The 22,294-nt window shown below is 44.3% G+C and overlaps 1 protein-coding gene across 1 annotated transcript in view; it reads left to right on the forward strand.

Annotated features, from left to right (window-relative positions):
* The first annotated feature begins 7,328 nt into the window (after positions 1-7,328).
* LOC142098408 (protein mono-ADP-ribosyltransferase PARP14-like) overlaps positions 7,329-22,294 on the forward strand; it is a 59,980-nt gene continuing 45,014 nt past the window's right edge. Inside the window, exons 1-6 of the mRNA XM_075181247.1 lie at positions 7,329-7,643; positions 8,910-9,028; positions 10,258-10,291; positions 14,364-14,573; positions 16,037-16,273; positions 19,806-22,084. Of these exons, the coding sequence (XP_075037348.1) occupies positions 7,454-7,643; positions 8,910-9,028; positions 10,258-10,291; positions 14,364-14,573; positions 16,037-16,273; positions 19,806-22,084 (3,069 nt within the window). The 5' untranslated portion in view covers positions 7,329-7,453. The remainder of the gene's footprint in view (positions 7,644-8,909; positions 9,029-10,257; positions 10,292-14,363; positions 14,574-16,036; positions 16,274-19,805; positions 22,085-22,294) is intronic.

Here is a 22,294-nt window from a genome sequence, read left to right on the forward strand (position 1 = left end):
ACAGAGCCACAAGAAGCCCGCTACCTGCACCACTGGTAGTAAAGGCAACACAACAAAAAGTATGAGAATCACCAGGAACATGAACCCCCGGCAAAACCCAGAGGATCTCCACAGTTTTCGTCCAATAATCGGCTAAACCAGTTAAAATACGACCACTTGTTCAAAAGTCGGGTCAGTGTGTGCAGTGACACGATGGTCGAAAGTCTGCCCAAATGGACGATTGTCGCCTCATTTGGTTGGTCGTACCGTTTAATATTTTCGTTCCAATCTCCTTTCCGCTGTGTAGTGTGTATAAACTTCCGACCGATCCACGACAATCCTCCGATACTTCCTCGACCTGAGGGGCGTGTGTATGTAAATTTGTGATGCCTGTACCAGTCCCACGTGGTGCGTTATCCGCACATCACTGACTTGTGTTTTGTATAGATGTATATTGCACCTGTCTGGCTGCAGACCATTACACTTGTATAAAGCACGTGTGTTATGTAACGCTTTGCATCTATATTGGGAACCTATTCATATTTACCCTTTATAAACTTATATCTTTATAAACTATTAAACTTATAAAGTCTTTTAACCTGTATTAACTAATATTTGTAAAATACCCAGAATAAACCACAGTGTTAATGCAACAGTTTTATTGCAGGAAAAAGTACAAAAAGTTTTATTGCAGAATATGACAAGTGAAAAAAAATAGTATTACACTTTAAAGGTGCTACTGGTTTGTGGCAGAACAGTTCCAAACAGCAGACACATTTCAACAAAATTTTTCTCAAGGTTTTTAATTTTTTTCTTGATGTCGCTTGAATTTCTATTCCCTTTCATTTCTTTACCTACGAAACAAGGAAATAAAAAATGAATTAAACTTCTATATCTGTAATTCATATCCAACACCAGAAATACTCTCATTTTCTCACCTTGCACACTGCTCGAGATCAGTTTATGTTGTGGTCCCACTGGCACATTCGCAATAATAGCGGCTTAACCTCCATATATTCTGGAAAACAGGCGCCATTTTGGTTATTATAACGGTACAGGTATGTGCCCAAAGCATTTAGTTGTCTACACATTATTTATTATTATCTTTGACTTATAAGGCACCACAAAGGGTCCGCAGCGCCGTACATTACATATACAGAAAACAGAACCAAGACACAAACAGGATACAAAAATATATACAAACACAGGTGACCGGGTAAAGTAAATCAGATTATATCTGACAGATAGTGAAAGGGATGGTAGAAATCAGCGAGAAGAAGGGCAAAGCTTAAGAAAACAGAGAAAACAGGGCTTGCGAAGCAGCCAAGAGGTACAGGGGGTGATGGAATAGTAGAAGGAGCACACAAGGAAAGAGGGCCCTGCTCATGAGAGCTAACAACCTAAAGGGAAGGGGGGAGACACAAATAGGGTGGTACTAACTGGGGGGAGAGAGCCAGGACAAGGCAGTTAGGAGGAGGCTGATAGACTTGAATAAAGAAATGAGTCTTAAGGGCACGCTTAAAGGCTTTGAGTAGATGCTAACCTGATGGAATGTGGAAGATCGTTCCACAGCAGGGGAGCAGCCCGGGCAAAGTCCTGAAGACGAGAGTGAGAGGAGGTGATCAGTGAAGTAGTGAGGCAGCGGTCACAGGCAGAGCGGAGTGGGCGGGTAGGAGTGTAGGTAGAGATGAGATTGGAGATGTAGAGAGGTGAAAATTGACTAAGAGCTTTAAAAGTGAGGGTGAGGAGTTTAAATTTAATTCTGTAGGGTATGGGGAGCCAATGTAGTGACTGTTGGAGGGAGACTGCAGAGACAGAGCGGCAGGAGAGAAAAATGAGGCGGGCAGCAGCATTGAGGATAGACTTAAGAGGGTCAAGGTGAGAATCAGGTAGGCCAGAGAGAAGAAGGTTACAGTAGTCAATGCGAGAGATAGCAAGCGAGTGAACAAGGGTTTTCGTGGCTTCCGTTGTTAGAAAGGGACATATCTTAGATATATTCTGAAGGTGGAAGTAGCAGGATTTTGAGAGGGACAGAAAGTGAGGCTTAAATGAGAGGGAGGAATCAAGGATGACCCAAAGGCATTGGACTTGGGGGACAGAAACGAGGGTAGTGTTATTAATAGAAATAGGGGGAGGGGGGGTGGGAGAATCCTAGCAGGGGGGGAAGACTATAAGCTGGGTCTTGGAAATATTGACTTTAAGGAAGCGTTGGGACATCCAATATGAGATGGCCGAGAGACAGGAGGAGACACGAGACAGAAGGGAAGGGGAGAGGTCAGGGGATGAAAGATAAACATAGAGGTGGTACTGGAGGCCAAAAATGCTGATGAGGACACCAAGGGATGAGGTGTAGAGGGAGAAAAGCAGGGGGCCAAGAACGGAGCCTTGAGGAACACCAACAGGTAGGGGAAGAGGGGGTGATGTAGAATCATGAGTAAAGACTGAGAAGGAGCGGTTGGTGAGGTAAGAGGAAAACCAGGAGAGGGCAGTGTTACATAGGCCTATAGATTTGAGAATTTGCAGAAGGAGTGCGTGGTCAACGGTATCGAAGGCAGCAGAGAGGTCAAGAAGGATAAGAAGGGAGTAGTGGATTTAGCGAGGAGAAGGTCATTAGTGACCTTAGTGAGGGCAGTTTCAGTGGAGTGGAGGGGGCGAAAACCAGATTGGAGCGGGTCAAGGAGTGAGTGAGAGGAAAGAAAGGAGGCGAGTTCATAGACAACCCGTTCAAGGAGTTTGGAGGCAAAAGGAAGAAGCGAAATAGGGCAGTAATTAGAGAGAGAGGCGGGATCAAGGGACGTTTTTTTGAGTATGGGGGAGACAGCATGTTTAAACGAGGAGGGGAAGATTCCAGAGGAGAAGGGAGAGGTTGAGGATGTGTGCAAGGTGGGAGCAGGCTTTGAGAGAGAGGGAGCGGAGAAGGTGGGAGAGGATTGGGTCCTGTGTGCAAGTGGAGGGGGGAGAGGAAGAGAGAAGGGTATGGACTTCATCTGCAGCTACCGGAGTGAAGGAAGAGAAGGAGGGTAAGCTAGCAGCAGGGGAGGGGAGAAAGAAGATAGCAGCAGCAGAGGAGGGTGAGAAGGGGCATGGAGAGGGGAGAGGGTGGGGTAAGAAGGGACTGCTGGGAGATGTCATGACATATAGACTCAATCTTGGAGGTGAAGGGGGTAGCAAAGTCGACAGCAGAGAGCGTTGGGGGGGTGGGAGTGGGAGAGGGGAGGGGAGAGGAGGGAGTTGAAGGTGGCAAAAAGCCGACGGGGGTTGGAGGATTGGGAAGAAATGAGAGCTTTAAAGAAAGATTGTTTAGAGAGGGATAGGGCTGAACTGTGAGAGGCAAGCATGAACTTGAAGTGGAGGAAGTCAGCATGAGTGCGTGACTTTCTCCAAAGCCGTTCTGCACTGCGGGAGCATTTTTGAAGATAGCGGGTAAGTTTAGTGTGCCACGGTTGCGGCGGTGACCGGTGAAGCTTGACGGTGACAACCGGGGCGACAGAGTCAAGTGCAGCGGAAAGAGTGCGATTGTAAAAAGAGACAGCATTATCGGGGCAAGAAAGAGTGGTGATGGGGGAGAGGAGCGAGCCCAGGGAGGAGGAGAAACTGGTAGGATCAACTGTGCCCAGATTACGCCTGGTGAGAGTAACCTTGGGGGATGGGGATGATGAGAGGGGTGGAGAGATGCTAAAAGAGAAGAGATGGTGGTCCGAGAGAGGAAAAGGTGAATTAATGAGGTCAGAGACAGTACCGAGTTGTGAAAAAAACAGATCTATTGAGTGGGAGGGAGAGGAGGTCCATTGAGAGAGACCAAGTGAGGAGGAGAGGGAGAGAAGTTTGGAGGCAGCAGGGTCTACCAAACTAGTAAACCAAACCTTCGAAATTCTTTAACCAAGTTGGGTAAGGAAACAACCGGGTTGGTAATAACGGCCAAAAGGTCGTCCGCGAATAAAGCAAGTTTATGTTCCCTCTCTCCCACCCGGACACCAGATATATTCGGATTGGCCCTGATTGCTCTTGCCAATGCCACCATGCACAACACAAATATGAGCGGCGACAGCGGACACCCCTGCCTAGTGCCATTTATCATCACCGGTTCCGACAGATCGCCATTAATTTTAATTATAGTCCTGGGTTGTCGATAAAGTGCTAAGATTCTATGAAGTCCCAACGGGCCTAATCCAAGATGTTCCAGGAGCCCTCTCATAAACGGCCAACTCACACGGTCAAAGGCCTTTTCTGCATCTGTAGACAAGAGCATTGAAGCCGTTGTTGAGCGTGAAGCTGTATAAATCAAATCTATCACCTTGGTGGTGTTGTCCCGTGCCTCGCGATCCGGAACAAAGCCCACCTGATCTGAGTGAATCATGTCTGGAAGTAGGTATTTAATCTATTTGCGATAAGTTTTGCGTACAGCTTAACATCCACGTTCAGCAAGGAAATAGGCCTATAGCTTGCACATTGAGAGGGGTCCTTTCCTTCTTTGGGGATCACCGTTATATGGGCTTCCAAACTCTGTGGGGAGAAAGCAAAGTCGCTGGAGATCGCATTAAAGGCCGGCACCATCAGGGGTATCAACTCATCCTTAAAGGTCTTATAGTATGCAATGGAAAAGCCATCAGGGCCCGGACTTTTGCCCGAAGGTGTTGATTTAATTGCCTCCCTCAATTCCCCTTCAGTGAAAGGTTGTTCCAGTTTATCCCTATCTGATCTTGAGAGAGTGGGAAAACTGATCTCCTTTAAATATGCCGCAATCTGAGCTGAGCGTGTAGCATCTATAGGGTCAAGTTCTTGAGTTTCGAGATTATATAATTTGGTGTAGTATGTGTGGAATGCATCAGCTATGTCACCGGTTAATTTGCACTCCCGATCATTGTTGTCCTTAATCATGGCAATGTAGGCCTTGGCTCGCTGTTTACGTAGAGCCCTAGCTAACATTGTTCCCGGCCTGTTCCCCCAGCGAAAGAAGCGATGGCGACACCTCTGGAAGTCAAGCTTCACTTTATCATAAAGTAATTTGTTAAGTGCCGCCCTCGTCTCCGTCAGCTTGTTCAACAGGTCCCTAGACATGTTGGATTTATGTGTCGTCTCTAAGTCCCTAATCTGCTGAAGTAAGTGATCTCGATATGCGATGTTTTCTTTCTTCATACGGGAGCCTAACTCGATAAGTTTCCCTCTGATAACGCATTTATGCGCCTCCCAGATAGTAATTCTCGAGACGTCTGGAGTAACATTGTCAGATATATAGTCATCTAATGCAGCAGTCAGTTGGTCCCTACAATATGTATTTTGGAGGAGAAGCTCGTTTAGGCGCCAAGGGCATTTTTTAGTCTTTAAATAGCCACACCCCCAAGTATGCTGGTCACTCCCACTGGGGGCGTGGTATGGAACCCCTTCTCCTCAAAGCCTGCGTTTGCCTCTGACTGTCATGAGCCACGGCTCCACTGCTTCCGGGATGTCACTTCATCCCTCTTCATCCCGGTTGCCTAGGCAACAACAGCAACGCTTAGTTCTCCCTGTCGCCGCGCTCGCCCGGATATCAAACAGCCGGGCGCATACGTGCAGGGGTGTGTGAGCACATCCTCCTATGGCTGATAGGGGAATGACCTTGGCCTGTTTCTGGACTACGCTACCTTCTACCATCAGGCCCTCGCCTGCGCTACAGTAATACTAAAAACTTGTACTACTCTGAGTTAAAGACCTGGGGGCATCTGAGTACCTGTGAGGGCGTTCAGCTCTACGGGAAAGGCGGCTGCTAGAGCTGAAGACCTCTCCTGCCTGTTCTACAAGTTTATGGTATTTTCTGCAAGCCATAACACTGACTACATACAAAATTGCAGGTAATAGCAGGGGCAAAATGTACCGAACAACATGAAATAACAATACACATACTACACTGATGCTCTGGTGTATATACTTAGACTGGGCCAAGGATTAAAAAGTACATTAAACTGTGAGAAATGTGTGATGAATAAAAAGTTCTCAGTCCAGTGGGACCCCGCTTCCTCACACACCCCAGTTATTAGTGTCCTCTATAGGGCACCACAAATAGTCCGCACCGCCATACAGAGGGCAAACAACAAAACAGTACACAGTATTACAGGACAGTACAGTAAAATAACAATACAACTCTCAACACAGCTAATAATAGCCTAAATGGGCAATGAGTTGCAAGGGGTCAGCGCAAACCTGAAACCTGTGCCCATTAGCGTGGGCGCGACTAACAGGACAGAGCCACTGATAGAGGAGTGGAGTCAGGGACAGAGATCCCAGGGAAGAGGGGCGCAGAAGGTGAGCAGAAGGTGTAAGTAATGAGGTGGGTTTTCAAGGGCGTTTTGAAGCGTTGCAGCCTAGCGGATAGTGCGATAGACCGAGGGAGATGGTTCCAGCGTTGGGGGCAGCACGGGAGACATCTTGGATTCGGGAGTTGCCCCTTTTACAGCTCTGACCTGTTCTTAGTGAACATCCAGGTGATGCCATTGGTGCATAAACTATACATATATTAATGTTACTATGTATTATAAAGGTAGTAACATATCCTGTCATTACATACAACACACAACAGTACAAACACAGTGTATAGATGTGGCTGACAGTGTTATAGTAAATGCTAAGTCACATTATAGTGTTATGCTGTGTACAAATACGGTAATGAAGTGTCATATAAGAAGGGAGAATATATGTAAAAGTCACATTTTTCATGTAAAATGTGATAAAATACAAACACCGCATATGTTGTTTACTCTTTATAATCCAATGGGATTCGTCAAATAAACCATAGGAATAGACGTGAGCTACTTATAATGTAATGAATGAAGTAATATCAGCAGTTACATCGTCACCGTGTATCCTAATAGGTGTATCTGGGGATTATGTCGCAGTTATGTGAATACGCCCTAACTGTTCCCTGCCCAGTCGTGTTCCGCTGCTCCAGGTATACGGTGGGTGACGGAATAATCTACACACTGACACCCTGACCATGTGCAGTACTGACATACACATATATTACACAAACTGTCATACATGCAGCTCTAACTGAGGCTCATATATGTAACATGTCAGTATATCTGGGGACATCCAGCAAGAAGTGCAAATTAGCTCCTGGGCACAACACAGGGGGAGGGGGGGGAATGTGTTTTTCTATGCAGGGAAAATACTGTCTGCTCTCCCCAGTAACATAAAGATACCGGCAGCTTTATCTGTACCCTGTGGTGGAGGGTGCACCTTCTCCCACATCTAAATCTTTCACACATTTTGATTTTGCCCCTCGCCCACTTGCAGATCTGAGCTCTGTACATTGATCTGGGTGGAATGTAGGGAGGGTCTGATGAGAAGAGCAGGATGTCTGTGAGAAATGAAAGTGAAACTTCACAACTAGCAGAGAAACAACACAGACTCCATTATTCCCCGACACTCCACTCACACACACCACAATCCTGAGTGTCCACAGCCTCCCTCACACTCACACTCCAGACACTGCCCCAGCATGGGGGACAGCAACTACCAGTACCCTGTGGCCCTCAGGTGGGAAGAGGGGCCAGAGAGACTGAAGGAAATGAAGAACAAACTTCTGCTGTATTTCCAGAGTAGGAGAAAGTCTAATGGAGGAGAGTGTGAGATCCGGGGCACGGAGTGCAGCCAGGGGCACGTCCTCATCCACTTCAGGGAGCAGACGGGTGAGTGCTGGGGCCCCCATACAGGGGGGTGAGTGCTGGGGCCCTCATACAGGGGGGTGAGTGCTGGGGCCCCCATACAGGGGGGGGTGTGTAGTGCTGGGGCCCCCATACAGGGGGGTGAGTACTGGGGCCCTCATACAGGGGGGGTGAGTGCTGGGGCCCCCATACAGGGGGGTGAGTGCTGGGGCCCCCATACAGGGGGGTGAGTGCTGGGGCCCTCATACAGGGGGGGGGGGGGTGAGTGCTGGGGCCCCCATACAGGGGGGGGGGTGAGTGCTGTGGCCCTCATACAGGGGGGTGAGTGCTGGGGCCCCCATACAGGGATGGGGGGGGGGGGGTGAGTGCTGGGGCCCCCATACAGGGGGGGTGAGTACTGGGGACCCCCATACAGGAGGAGTGGGGGGCTTCGGCAGGGTTAATAACACAGCAGCAGGTTTTATTGGTACCTACTTATGATGAGACCCAGTTCCAGAAATCCACCCCTAATACTTCATGTAAATACTTTGTTACTTTGTAGAATAGTGATATATTGGTCCTGTACGTACCCAGTATGTAGCATAACAGGTAACCGGTACCGTGAACAGGTAGATGGTGCCACTGATATAAGGAGAGGGGCGCACTACTAGTGAACGTAAGATGCCCCTGACATGGTATCAATCCACCATTGCAATGTATGTTGATGTTGGAGATAGTCCCGGCAGGCTCAGGGTAACACAGTACAGCAGACTACGGGCTCTTACACAATAAAAAGACATAAAGGGCCTGATGCAGATTTGAGCGTATTGTAAAATGCTCCATTTTGCCCACAAAGGAACCCACAAGCTCCTCCTCCTGCGCAGAGTCGCACACAGCCACACTTGTGGGGGCATTGTAATGTATCCTGAGTGCAGTACGGGCGTGTGCTCAGATTGTGGGCACAGATACACCTTTTACTGCACCAACCTGGGGGCTCGGGCACATACGCTGATGATGATGAGATCTCAGGCACTAATTGGCTGGTTGTGGTTCCCTCTGACGCTTCTGGTGCTGTCTCCATTCATCATACGAATCTGTTAGGATTTAGTGTTTAACTCGTACACGAGACGGGTACAGCTGCTGTTTTATATGGAGCCTAATAGCAAAATGTGGTTTTCCCTATGAGAACAAATGTTTATAAAATGTTATGTAGAAGTAGGAAGCTGGGGTGTTGGAGGGGACGTTACTGTCTGTGTTATCCTAGTAACAGATCATCAGCTTCTCTGACAGGTTTATATCTCTATATTTCAGTTCGGGACCAGGTTCTTCAGAAAGAGACCCACGAGCTGACCCTGCCCGGGGGAAAGACGATGAAGCTGGATGTAAGATCAGCAGATAATGCAGGAAGCGGAGCCAGGACAGTGCCAGCGGTAAGTGTCACCCAGGGCGCGGTTATATATTATAACAAGGTGTAATACAGGAGAATCACTGTACATTATAATATCACAGCAATAAGTGTCACCCAGGGTGTGGTTATATATTATAACAAGGTGTAATACAGGAGAATCACTGTACATTATAATATCACAGCAATAAGTGTCACCCAGGGTGTGGTTATATATTATAACAAGGTGTAATACAGGAGAATCACTGTACATTATAATATCACAGCGGTAAGTGTCACCCAGGGCGCGGTTATATATTATAACAAGGTATAATACAGGAGAATCACTGTACATTATAATATCACAGCAATAAAACGCTGGGAATTGACACCCGGGTTACAGAGCATAGATAACGTTCAGTGATTAGATTTATTTCCCTATAACGGAGGTAGACAGCTCTTCAGCCTGTGTGGTACCAGCCACTGGGGTGCGCTAAGAATTGTGTTGCCACAATAGCTGGCATTCCTATATCACTCAGGGAATGCTGGGACTTATAGTTCCACAACGAAGCCTAACATACACCCTATGAATACAAACCTCTAATATATCAACAGATATTCAAATATGTCTCATTTATTAACTAGAAAATGTGCCCTAAACAGCAGCCAATCAGCAAGCCAACACTTGTAGTGCTTGCTCTTGGTATACTACAAGTGTGTATGCACTGGCGCAACAGTGCATGCTGTCACTTGTAGTACCACAAGAGTTGCGACTATATTTTAAGATATTAACCATGACACCCACTGGCTAGGGGTAGCAGAAGGGGCCCAGGGCACATTCATGAATCATGCATTTTGTATACCTCCATTTAAAAAATATCAGGATGGCGGTTTCAAAATATGCTTCTTTCATTTTAGTAAATCTCACGTTTTCTAAAGCGCACATACAATTTCTAAGAAGTTTTCTTTGTTGCAAAATCGCACTTTTGTAAATATATCCCTTAGAGCAGGGGTAGGCAACCTGCGGCTCTCCAGGTGTTGTGAAACTACAAGTCCCAGCATGCTTTGCCAGTAGATAACCAGCAGATAGGTGGCAAGGCATGCTGGGATTTGTAGTTTCACAACACCTGGAGAGCCGCAGGTTGCCTACCCCTGCCTTAGAGTGTTTGCAAAGGGAAAACACTGTATGATCAGCTCATGCCCTGAATTATTTACATTAAATATGAGTATTTCATTAATACCATTTGTCTTATTAGCTTTTACTCATTTTTGCAGACTTCCAGAATGAATGATGTGATGCAGCCCCCAGGTAATTATTATAAAAATATATGAATTATTTATATTTTGGAGCTATGTTATGCTATATAAATGGATTTCTGTATGTGACTAACAGTGTTCAAGAAGAAGGTCTGTGAGATGGTTAAGTTTTATCTCCTGATATAAGAGACTTGTAACAACCAGAAACAATGGCACCAATAAGGGAAATGTTTTCTCTGCAAAATCTTAGTGTCTCTTGTGCATGTACCATGTGTTAAAGTGGGAAGGGGGGGGGGGGGTCCTGTACCTTGTATAATGAACAGGGCCGTAACGAGGGTGGTGCGGGCGGTGCCGTCACCCAGGGCGCAAAGCCAAGGGGGCGTTCCAAATGCCAAATCTCTCTCTCTCACTCTCTCTCTCCTCCTACCCCTCCCCCCTCCTTAGATGGGGGGCGCCGCTGCCCTGTCTCGCCCAGGGCACCAAAATGTATAGTTACAGCACAGAGGATGAATATACAGTATGCTGGTGTGAATGGTGTGAATGCTCTTTCTCTATTAATTTGTACATAAACGTGATGTTATTCTCACTCTGTATCTTCATAATCCCCAATAGTGTGTATCACTGAAGGAGAAACATGTATCACCTACAGCACATTTACCAGTGGTTACTATAACTACACACCAAGCATGTGGCTTCATCCATGATAGCTTCAGAGTGTCAGCACTCAGGGGCGATTAGTTCTGTTCATGTTGGATCACATGCTGGTCACTGTGTGTTATATGCTGGTCACTGTGTGTTATATGCTGGTCACTGTGTGTTATATACTGGTCACCATGGTTGTGTAATATGCTATTCACCATGGCTGTGTAATATGCTGTTCATCATGGCTGTGTAATACGCTGGTCATCATGGCTGTGTAATACGCTGGTCATCATGGCTGTGTAATACGCTGGTCATCATGGCTGTGTAATATGCTGGTCACTGTGTGTTATATGCTATTCACCGTGGCTGTGTAATATGCTGGTCACCGTGGTGTGTACTAAGCTGGTCACCATGGCTGTGTAATATGCTGGTCACCGTGGCTGTGTAATATGCTGGTCATCATGGCTGTGTAATATGCTATTCACCATGGCTGTGTAATATGCTGGTCACCATGGCTGTGTAATACGCTGGTCATCATGGCTGTGTAATATGCTGGTCACCATGGCTGTGTAATACGCTGATCACTGTGTGTTATATGCTATTCACCGTGGCTGTGTAATACGCTGGTCACTGTGTGTTATATGCTATTCACCGTGGCTGTGTAATATGCTATTCATCGTAGCTGTGTAATATGCTATTCACCGTGGCTGTGTAATACGCTGGTCACCGTGGCTGTGTAATACGCTGGTCATCATGGCTGTGTAATACGCTGGTCACCGTGGCTGTGTAATACGCTGGTCACCGTGGCTGTGTAATATGCTGGTCACCGTGGCTGTGTAATACGCTGGTCACCGTGGCTGTGTAATACGCTGGTCACCATGGCTGTGTAATATGCTGGTCACCATGGCTGTGTAATACGCTGGTCACCATGGCTGTGTAATACGCTGGTCACCATGGCTGTGTAATATGCTGGTCATCATGGCTGTGTAATATGCTGGTCATCATGGCTGTGTAATATGCTGGTTACCATGGCTGTGTAATATGCTGGTCATCATGGCTGTGTAATATGCTGGCCACCATGGCTGTGTAATATGCTGGCCATCATGGCTGTGTAATATGCTGTTCACCATGGCTGTGTAATATGCTGGTCACCATGGCTGTGTAATATGCTGGTCATCATGGCTGTGTAATATGCTGTTCACCATGGATGTGTAATATGCTGGTCACCATGGCTGTGTAATATGCTGGTCATCATGGCTGTGTAATATGCTGTTCACCATGGATGTGTAATATGCTGGTCACCATGGCTGTGTAATATGCTATTCACCATGGCTGTGTAATATGCTGGTCACCATGGCTGTGTAATACGCTGGTCATCATGGCTGTGTAATATGCTGGTCACCATGGCTGTGTAATACGCTGATCACTGTGTGTTATATGCTATTCACCGTGGCTGTGTAATACGCTTGTCATCATGGCTGTGTAATATGCTGTTCGCCATGGCTGTTTAATACGTTATTCACCATGGCTGTGTAATACGCTGTTCACCATGGCTGTGTAATACGCTGGTCACCATGGCTGTGTAATACGCTGTTCCCCATGGCTGTGTAATACGCTGTTCACCATGGCTGTGTAATATGCTGGTCACCATGGCTGTGTAATACGCTGTTCCCCATGGCTGTGTAATACGCTGTTCACCATGGCTGTGTAATACACTGTTCACCATGGCTGTGTAATATGCTGGTCATCATGGCTGTGTAATATGCTGTTCACCATGGATGTGTAATATGCTGGTCACCATGGCTGTGTAATATGCTGGTCACCATGGCTGTGTAATACGCTGGTCATCATGGCTGTGTAATATGCTGGCCACCATGGCTGTGTAATATGCTGGCCATCATGGCTGTGTAATATGCTGTTCACCATGGCTGTGTAATACGCTGGTCACCATGGCTGTGTAATATGCTGTCCATCTTGGCTGTGTAATATGCTGTTCACCATGGCTGTGTAATATGCTGGTCATCATGGCTGTGTACTAAGCTGGTCACTATGGCTGTGTAATACGCTGGTCATCATGGCTGTGTAATATGCTGTTCGCCAAAACTGTTTAATACGTTATTCACCATGGCTGTGTAATACGTTGGTCACCATGGCTGTGTAATACGCTGTTCACCATGGCTGTGTAATACGCTGGTCACCATGGCTGTGTAATACGCTGTTCCCCATGGCTGTGTAATACGCTGTTCACCATGGCTGTGTAATACACTGTTCACCATGGCTGTGTAATATGCTGGTCACCATGGCTGTGTAATATGCTGGTCACCATGGCTGTGTAATACGGTGTTCACCATGGCTGTGTAATATGCTGGTCACCATGGCTGTGTAATATGCTGGTCACCATGGCTGTGTAATACGGTGTTCACCATGGCTGTGTAATATGCTGGTCATCATGGCTGTGTAATATGCTGGTCACCATGGCTGTGTACTAAGCTGGTCACCATGGCTGTGTAATACGCTGGTCACCATGGCTGTGTACTAAGAAAAAAAGACACAATAAAAGACAGAAGCAGAGCACAATCAGGGAATAGATAGTGAGCCTGCAATACGGCCCCAGAGCCCAGTCAATCTGAGGGACTAACCACAACCTGACACCTTACAGATGGAAGGACAGAGAACGGGAGTGCTGGAGCTCCAATATGACTGCTGCCCTGGTGTCTGCACACATGGAGAGACCACCAGGAAGGAAGTGCAGTGAGAGGGAAGAAGCACCTCCCCCCAGGGGTCAGAACTGGATTGGAAACTGTCCTGAAGTACAGCCCCCTTCAACAATGTAGTGCCTAGCAGAGGTTTACACTAAAATAGTAACCCCCACCTGACCCAGCCCCCTAAGAACCCTAATGGCTGTCCACACTAACAGAGAAAGCTATCCATGGGGCCCACCATGGCTTCCCAAGCATTGTGCTGGAAAAGGGTTATACTCACCATCTGCCACGCCTCCATTTTGCGGTGAGGCGCAGGCCGCTGTCCTGCAGCCTTTGCCTAGGAATGCGAGGCGCAGCCTGCAGTGGCTGTGGCCAGTCCCTCCAGAGGAGCCCTGCGGTGGAACCAGTGTGGGCAGCAGCGGAGGCACCGTCTCTGAGCCTCCGAACCCCTGCCCCTAGCAGCGCACAACCATCCGTACTGACAGCTGTGATGATACGGCTCCGTCCTCTGAGGCAAAACTATCAAAATAGATTAAAATGAATAAAAATGGCTGCCCAGCGACCCCAAACCAAAAAACATGTCCTGCCATGCTGGGGCACTAAACTAAACTGAAGGCCCAACAGGCAAGGGGTATAGATAGGGAGAAGCTATGGACAGCTAGTAGGATTCTTAAAATGCTCGAACACCTAGATCCCCTACACTATACCCCAATGTACCCAGTGCCCCCAATGGATGCAGGAGAAATGTGGATTTTAACTTCATTGTTTTCAATTTAACAGCTGCAAAAGAACCACGCAACGATATAGAATATGTGACACAGGAACCCCCCTCTAATCTGGTTCTGATCGAGAACGTCCAGGACACCTGCTCCTCTGAGATGTTAAACCTCTTGATGGAGAATATCAGTGAGAAGAACGAGGACAGAGAATTCTATGTGGAGTTAATACCTGAGATCCGCTCTGCCGCTATCACCTTCACGTGTGACATCGGTGAGGATAAAGACGTTTTATAGAATCAGATAAAGCAAAACGTAACAAAGAAACATTTGTTTAATATACTATTAATATATTAATGATAATCATATTCAAATTAGTTAAAAACTTTACTGAGAGTATTTATAAATATCTCCTAATTTCCAGTTTGTGCAATGAGCTTTTCTATATCTGATCTGGTGTAAATCAGATGACTTAAGCTGGGTACACACTGCAGTTTTTTCAGCCAACTATCGGGCCAATCACCCGATAAACGACTGCTCGGCCAGATATTGCATAAAGCTAGGTACACACTACTACAAAATTCTAATGATACGATATTTTACCAATTTAGCTAACGACAAAAAAAACAAAAAAAAAAAGTCCCGATCAGCATGACGATACAATGCATACACACTACACTCGATTACCTCCAGATCTGTGCTATTCATCTGTCATTAACTATCAGATGAAAAGTAGCAGCATAGTGTCCTCTCCTGGTACCCAGCTAAACACATTCTCAGCATCAAATGCAGCAGCAGTGAGTTTCTTTTATCGCAATAAGACTGTAAGCTGTACAAGGGATCTAATAAACTGCAGGGAGCTGATGCCGAGACCCAACTTTACCTTTGTTTGAACTCCACTTTTCTAAAATTATATTCCCAGAGTTGCATTAAATCACATTTATCAGTGTGTAGTAACACTGGATTGCTTGGACCAAACTATTTCTATCACTGAAGTAGCTTTAACGAGACCACTTTCTTAGTTATATACGTACCATCAGTAAATGTTGTGCCGCTGGTTCTGCTTGTAAGCCCCACCCCTTTCCAGACATAGCCCCACCCCTTACCAGACATAGCTCTGCCCCTTTTTTTGCAATCTGTGGATGTGCTGGATACCCTACAAAAGAAATATAGTGCTCTACTGAGCACCATTAGTGTGAATGATTTCTTGGGGTTATAAGTTTTACTATAAGTGCCCCCCTATGTTCTGTTGGAAAGTCTTTGGTGATATGTAGTTAATTCTGCTGAATAACGTTTTAAAATCCCACAAACAAACGATGCCCAAACTTTCCTGGTTTTAGCTCCCATTATTAAAGGGTATTTTGTAGCCTCATTACTTTCTATTTTTCTGTTGCCACTAACATCCCGGGACGCTGCTTTTTCTTAATGTAACACTGACCTGAGGCCAGTATTTGTTTTACGGTATGTTACAATGTGACACAATGAAGCTTTGTGACACAAAATACAGTATTTGCCAAATGTAACAAGTAGGTGAATGATCTGACACTCATAAATAAATGTATATTATGGTCAAAATTTTCTTTTCTGTAGATTGTGCATATGTTCAATTTTATATGTAGTTTCATGATAAATTTATCTTTTACTATAGTAGTAACAACATTTTGGTCTATAATGCTCCACAATCCTATTAATCTACACTGAACACTGAACCAAGGTCATTGAATTTTCTTTAATCAGATATCTTCAGCTTTATCCAAAAATTCAGCAACAACCACAGAGTGAAACAGCTCAAACTGACGGCATCGCTTCTAGAAGAAACCAGAAGTATCAGGGCTGAGGGGTTACCCCCCAACACATCTGAGGACCACATTATTATTTATTTTGAGAGCTCAAAGTACGGAGGTGGTAAAGTACAAGAGACGGTGGTGTTGTCCGAGGAAGAAGCTGCGTTGGTTACATTCATTGATGTACAAAGTGAGTGACATGATGCTAACATTTCTGCATACTGGTACAAAGCTAAATTTACAGAACATGGGTGGAAAAAGAAACAAACCCTCCAACCTTCAGAAGGGCCGCGCGTTACCCTTAAATGTGAAAATGAAAAAACTACCCCAAGACGACTTCGACACTCCTACATCACTCATCCCAAAATGCCACCACATCACTCACACCTCCAACTTGCCATAAAATGTCCTCACATGCATGGTCTCAGACCCCAAAAGCACTCAGATCCTACATGAACTCTAAAACTCCCCCACATTCCGCTCAGACCACCCAGATCCTCCCCCAAATGTCTCCACTCACTGGCTAAACTACAGTGTAGACCAGGGATCTGCACCCTTTTTCTATCGGTGCGCCGGCAAAAATCCCTTCAAGCCCAGGTGTGTCATACACACACACACATATATATATATATCATACATACATACATACACACACACACATATATATATATAACATACATACATACATACACACACACACATATATATATATAACATACATACATACATACACACACACACATATATATATATATCATACATACATACACACACACACATATATATATATATATATATCATACATACATACATACATACACACACACACATATATATATATATCATACATACATACACACACACACACATATATATATATATCATACATACATACACACACACACACATATATATATATATCATACATACATACATACATACACACACACACATATATATATATATATATATCATACATACATACATACATACACACACACATATATATATATATCATACATACATACATACACAACCACATATATATATATATCATACATACATACATACACACACACATATATATATATATATATCATACATACATACATACACACACATATATATATATATATCATACATACATACATACACACACACACATATATATATATATATATATCATACATACATACACACACACACATATATATATATATCATACATACATACACAAACACATATATATATATATCATACATACATACATACACACACACATATATATATATATCATACATACATACACACACACATATATATATATATATCATACATACATACATACACACATATATATATATATATCATACATACATACACACACACATATATATATATATATATATATCATACATACATACACACACACATATATATATATATATATATCATACATACATACATACATACATACATACATACACACACACACATATATATATATATATATATATCATACATACATACACACACACATATATATATATATATATCATACATACATACACACACACATATATATATATATCATATTACATACATACATACACAACCACATATATATATATATATATCATACATACATACATACATACATACATACACACACACACATATATATATATCATACATACATACATACATACACACACACACACACATATATATATTATTATTATTATTGTTATCGTTTATTTGTTAGGCCCCACAAGGTTTCCGCAGCGCCGTACATGGTACATACAGTAGACTATACAGGGTATAACAGTACAGGACAATAAACACAAAGTACCAGAAATTCAGAAACTCCAGGCAGGCAGATACAGTAGAGACGGAGCAGAAGAACAGGTGTGGAGACAGTATGTATGTATGTATATTATACATACATACATACATACATACATACATATATATATATATTATACATACACACACACACACACACACACACACACACACACATATATATTATACATACATACATACATACATACATACATACATATATATATATATGTATCGAAGTGTGCTGGTATACGCTGGCATCCCATACTACCATTTCTTTGATTGTAAAACTATGAAATCTTATTCACCTACATTTTCCAAGCCGCCACTTCTACATTTCCACTTTGACCACTGTGTGTATATATGTGTTTAATTTTTTTATTTTATCACATTAATATCATAATAATATTAATAGTAATGGGACCAACAAATAAACGTTTATGCTATGCCACACAATAGTGCCCTGAGTTAGCTGTGCCCCCAGTTCCTCTTCTCCCTCATAGCTGTGCCCCCAGTTCCTCTTCTCCCTCATAGCTGTGCCCCAGTTCCTCTTCTCCCTCATAGCTGTGCCCCCAGTTCCTCTTCTCCCTCATAGCTGTGCCCCCAGTTCCTCTTCTCCCTCATAGCTGTGCCCCCAGTTCCTTTTCTCCCTCATAGCTGTGCCCCCAGTTCCTCTTCTCCCTCATAGCTGTGCCCCCAGTTCCTCTTCTCCCTCATAGCTGTGCCCCCAGTTCCTCTTCTCCCTCATAGCTGTGCCCCAGTTCCTCTTCTCCCTCATAGCTGTGCCCCAGTTCCTCTTCTCCCCTCATAGCTGTGCCCCCAGTTCCTCTTCTCCCTCATAGCTGTGCCCCCAGTTCCTCTTCTCCCTCATAGCTGTGCCCCCAGTTCCTCTTCTCCCTCATAGCTGTGCCCCCAGTTCCTCTTCTCCCTCATAGCTGTGCCCCCAGTTCCTCTTCTCCCTCATAGCTGTGCCCCAGTTCCTCTTCTCCCTCATAGCTGTGCCCCAGTTCCTCTTCTCCCCTCATAGCTGTGCCCCCAGTTCCTCTTCTCCCTCATAGCTGTGCCCCCAGTTCCTTTTCTCCCTCATAGCTGTGCCCCCAGTTCCTCTTCTCCCTCATAGCTGTGCCCCCAGTTCCTCTTCTCCCTCATAGCTGTGCCCCCAGTTCCTCTTCTCCCTCATAGCTGTGCCCCAGTTCCTCTTCTCCCTCATAGCTGTGCCCCAGTTCCTCTTCTCCCCTCATAGCTGTGCCCCCAGTTCCTCTTCTCCCTCATAGCTGTGCCCCCAGTTCCTCTTCTCCCTCATAGCTGTGCCCCCAGTTCCTCTTCTCCCTCATAGCTGTGCCCCCAGTTCCTGCTACATGGTAGCTCCGTTTCGTTCATCTTCGACAGCTTTAGCTAAACGGCACTGAAGCTCGGCATGGCAGACTAAAGTGACCGGCGTCTGGCACCCGTGCTGGGGGGGTTCCGCCCCCTGGTCCAGAACTTAATATGAACAGTGGAATGTATTATTACACATAGAAAAAAAAGTGTAAAAAATTTGTTTACTTGTTATATTAAAAAAGTCAAAATTACTATGACTGTCCATTATATCATTTATTTAAAGTGTTATCTCCCTTTATTCTAGATTAATTGTTATTGTAACGAGTCTATTTACAACAAACTGCTCTTCCAATTACTGCCCTCTACATATGGTATCTATTCCTTATAGACACTGTTATATAGTCTAAAGGAATAGTGAAGACAGATTAGATTAAATAAATGATTTTCACAATAACCATTTCTAGTCATTCATTAAACCAAAATAAATAAAACTGCTGTACGTGATTCTCCTGATGGATTATCCTGTCTATTTGTGACTAAAAATATTTGTGTTGCAGCTGCCAAAGTGATATTGACAAAGAAACACACCTTTGGTAAGAGGACGATATCTGTTTATCCATATTACCCCTCATACGGTATAGCACTATATGGGAAGCAAAGACCTTGTATAGAAAAACCGCAGCCCCTGAAGTTCCCTATAAGTCCGTACATATTGGAGTTTATCTTGAGCAATTCTAATTTAAGACACAGCTTGGACAAAAATATGGGGGCTAAGAACTGTGAGATCACATGGCCAGATCCGAACTGCCCAAACCCTGCCATCACATTGTGTTTTCCCAGCTCCCTATCCACACATCTCAGGACCATGGCGAAGGTCGTTCGGACATGGAATGACGAGGTCTCTGCTGAGTTCTCACTTATTATTTCAAAGTACAAAGTTATAGACTGTAAAATGAATGCCTCAGTCTGGGAAGCCATCACAGAACATGTCTGCAGCTCCACGTATGAAGGAGTATTGATCAAACCAGACTTTGCTGAGGAGAAGGTCTTCCTGGCCGGCACGTTGAAGGATGTTAAGAAGATTGAGCCGACATTCAGAAAACTGGTAGAAGCAACGACAAAACAGGTTGAAAGAAAAAACCAAAGCTCGTCCATGCCTGTACCAGTGTCCCCGGCCCTTTATCACATTATGCGTAACATTGGTCTGGAGAGAAAGATATTGGAGGATGTCCCTGAGCTGAAGATGGACTATGACATATCAGCAAAGAATATCAGGCTCATTGGACTGCGAGAAGAGGTTCTTTCTGCCAAATGTGAAATACTCAATGTTAGGCAACAGTTGAAATCAAAATCCATCCAGATGAACCCACACATCATCCAGTTCCTCATGTTCGCTGATAGTGAAGAACTGTCCTGTCTCCTCTTTGTACGTCACAATATTAACGCACTGTTTGAGGTTGAAGACAATGCTGTTAAACTGATTGGCCACTCACTGAAAGATTTGACAGAGGCAGAAGGACAAATTAAGCAAGAATTAGTTTGTAGGCAAATTCCTGTAGAAGAGAAGAGTATCCTACGAATTCCAGAGTGGAGAAGTCTTCATTCTCACTTGTCTGAGTCATTTAATGGCGAGAGAAGCACAGTTCTGATAGAGGAATTCCCTGTCGGAGCGGAGAATGACGTGGTTATCACAGGTCTCTCTACATCTGCACAGAAGAGTTACCAAATAATCCATGATTTTCTGGAAAAAAACTCTCCGATGCAGAAGACCATCCAGGTTAAGTCGCTGGCAGTCCTGCAGTTCATCAAGGAGGAAAGGAAACACATTTGGGATGACTTGAATAGAATTAATGTGAAGATTGCCATAATAAAAAAAAACATACTCCTGACAGGTACAAAGCTGTATGTGGAGCAGGCAGCTTCCCTTCTACAAAGGGCCCTGTCTTCTGTCTGTTCTGACACCTTGTACATTGATAAACCAGGATCTAAGAAGTTTTGTATGAAAAATGAAGACATCTATGTTACAATAGCAAAAAATAAATTCAAATGTCTGATATATTTGCAGAAGGATGGAGAAGAGGATATTACAGCTCATGAAACCAGTTTGGTTGATTCCCAATTCCAAATAAAGCTGCCAAATGGGGTGACAATCTCTGTATATAACGATGACCTGTGTTATCACAATGTAGATGTTATCGTTAATGCATCCAATGAGGATTTGAAGCATATTGGGGGTCTGGCACTGGCCATACTGAAAGCGGCTGGACCCAAACTCCAACATGATTGTGATCTTATTGTCAGAAATCAGGGTCAGTTATCAGCTGGTGATTCAGTCATTACAGATGCTGGTAATTTGCCGTGTAAGCAGGTTATACATACAGTTGGGCCAAGATGGGACTATAGTTCGCCAACGAGATGTGAGCGCCTTTTACGGAGAGCTATAACCAGCAGTTTAGAGCTGGCTGACAAGAACGGTCATAAGTCCATTGCAATACCAGCTGTCAGCTCTGGCATTTTTGGTTTCCCCATACATAGTTGTGTACAAAATATTGTAGAATCCATCAAGCAATACATGGAAAGCAAACATGAAGAAAGCTCCTTGAAAAACATTTGTTTGGTGGACACTAATGATCAGACAATTAGAGCCTTCACTAACAGTTTGAAAGAAAAGTTTGGAGATCAGAACTTTGATTTCTCCCCAAAGCACAGAGTGGAAAGACCTGAGATGAAGGCACCTAAAGAGAGGGATTCCAGAGCAAGCGCAACTTCATGTCAGATGACAACCAGCGAAAATGTAGTCATCAAAGTTGAAGAAGGATTTATCCAAGATGCAACAGTATGTATTATTTACACTGATCATTGATTGATAGATGATATTGTACTACATCTTGGCCACATTTAGCATAACATTACTTGCACACATCCTTTCACAACAGTGAAATTTAATTCCCATCCAAAATATCTAGATTCTGATTCCTGATTCCTGATTCTTGTGGCCAGGCCCTCCTCCTTCTTCCTGCACAGCTTGAGGGAAATGTTTTATTTG

Source organism: Mixophyes fleayi, chromosome 7 (genome assembly GCF_038048845.1).
Source record: "Mixophyes fleayi isolate aMixFle1 chromosome 7, aMixFle1.hap1, whole genome shotgun sequence".
Classification (NCBI taxonomy): Eukaryota; Metazoa; Chordata; class Amphibia; order Anura; family Limnodynastidae; genus Mixophyes; species Mixophyes fleayi.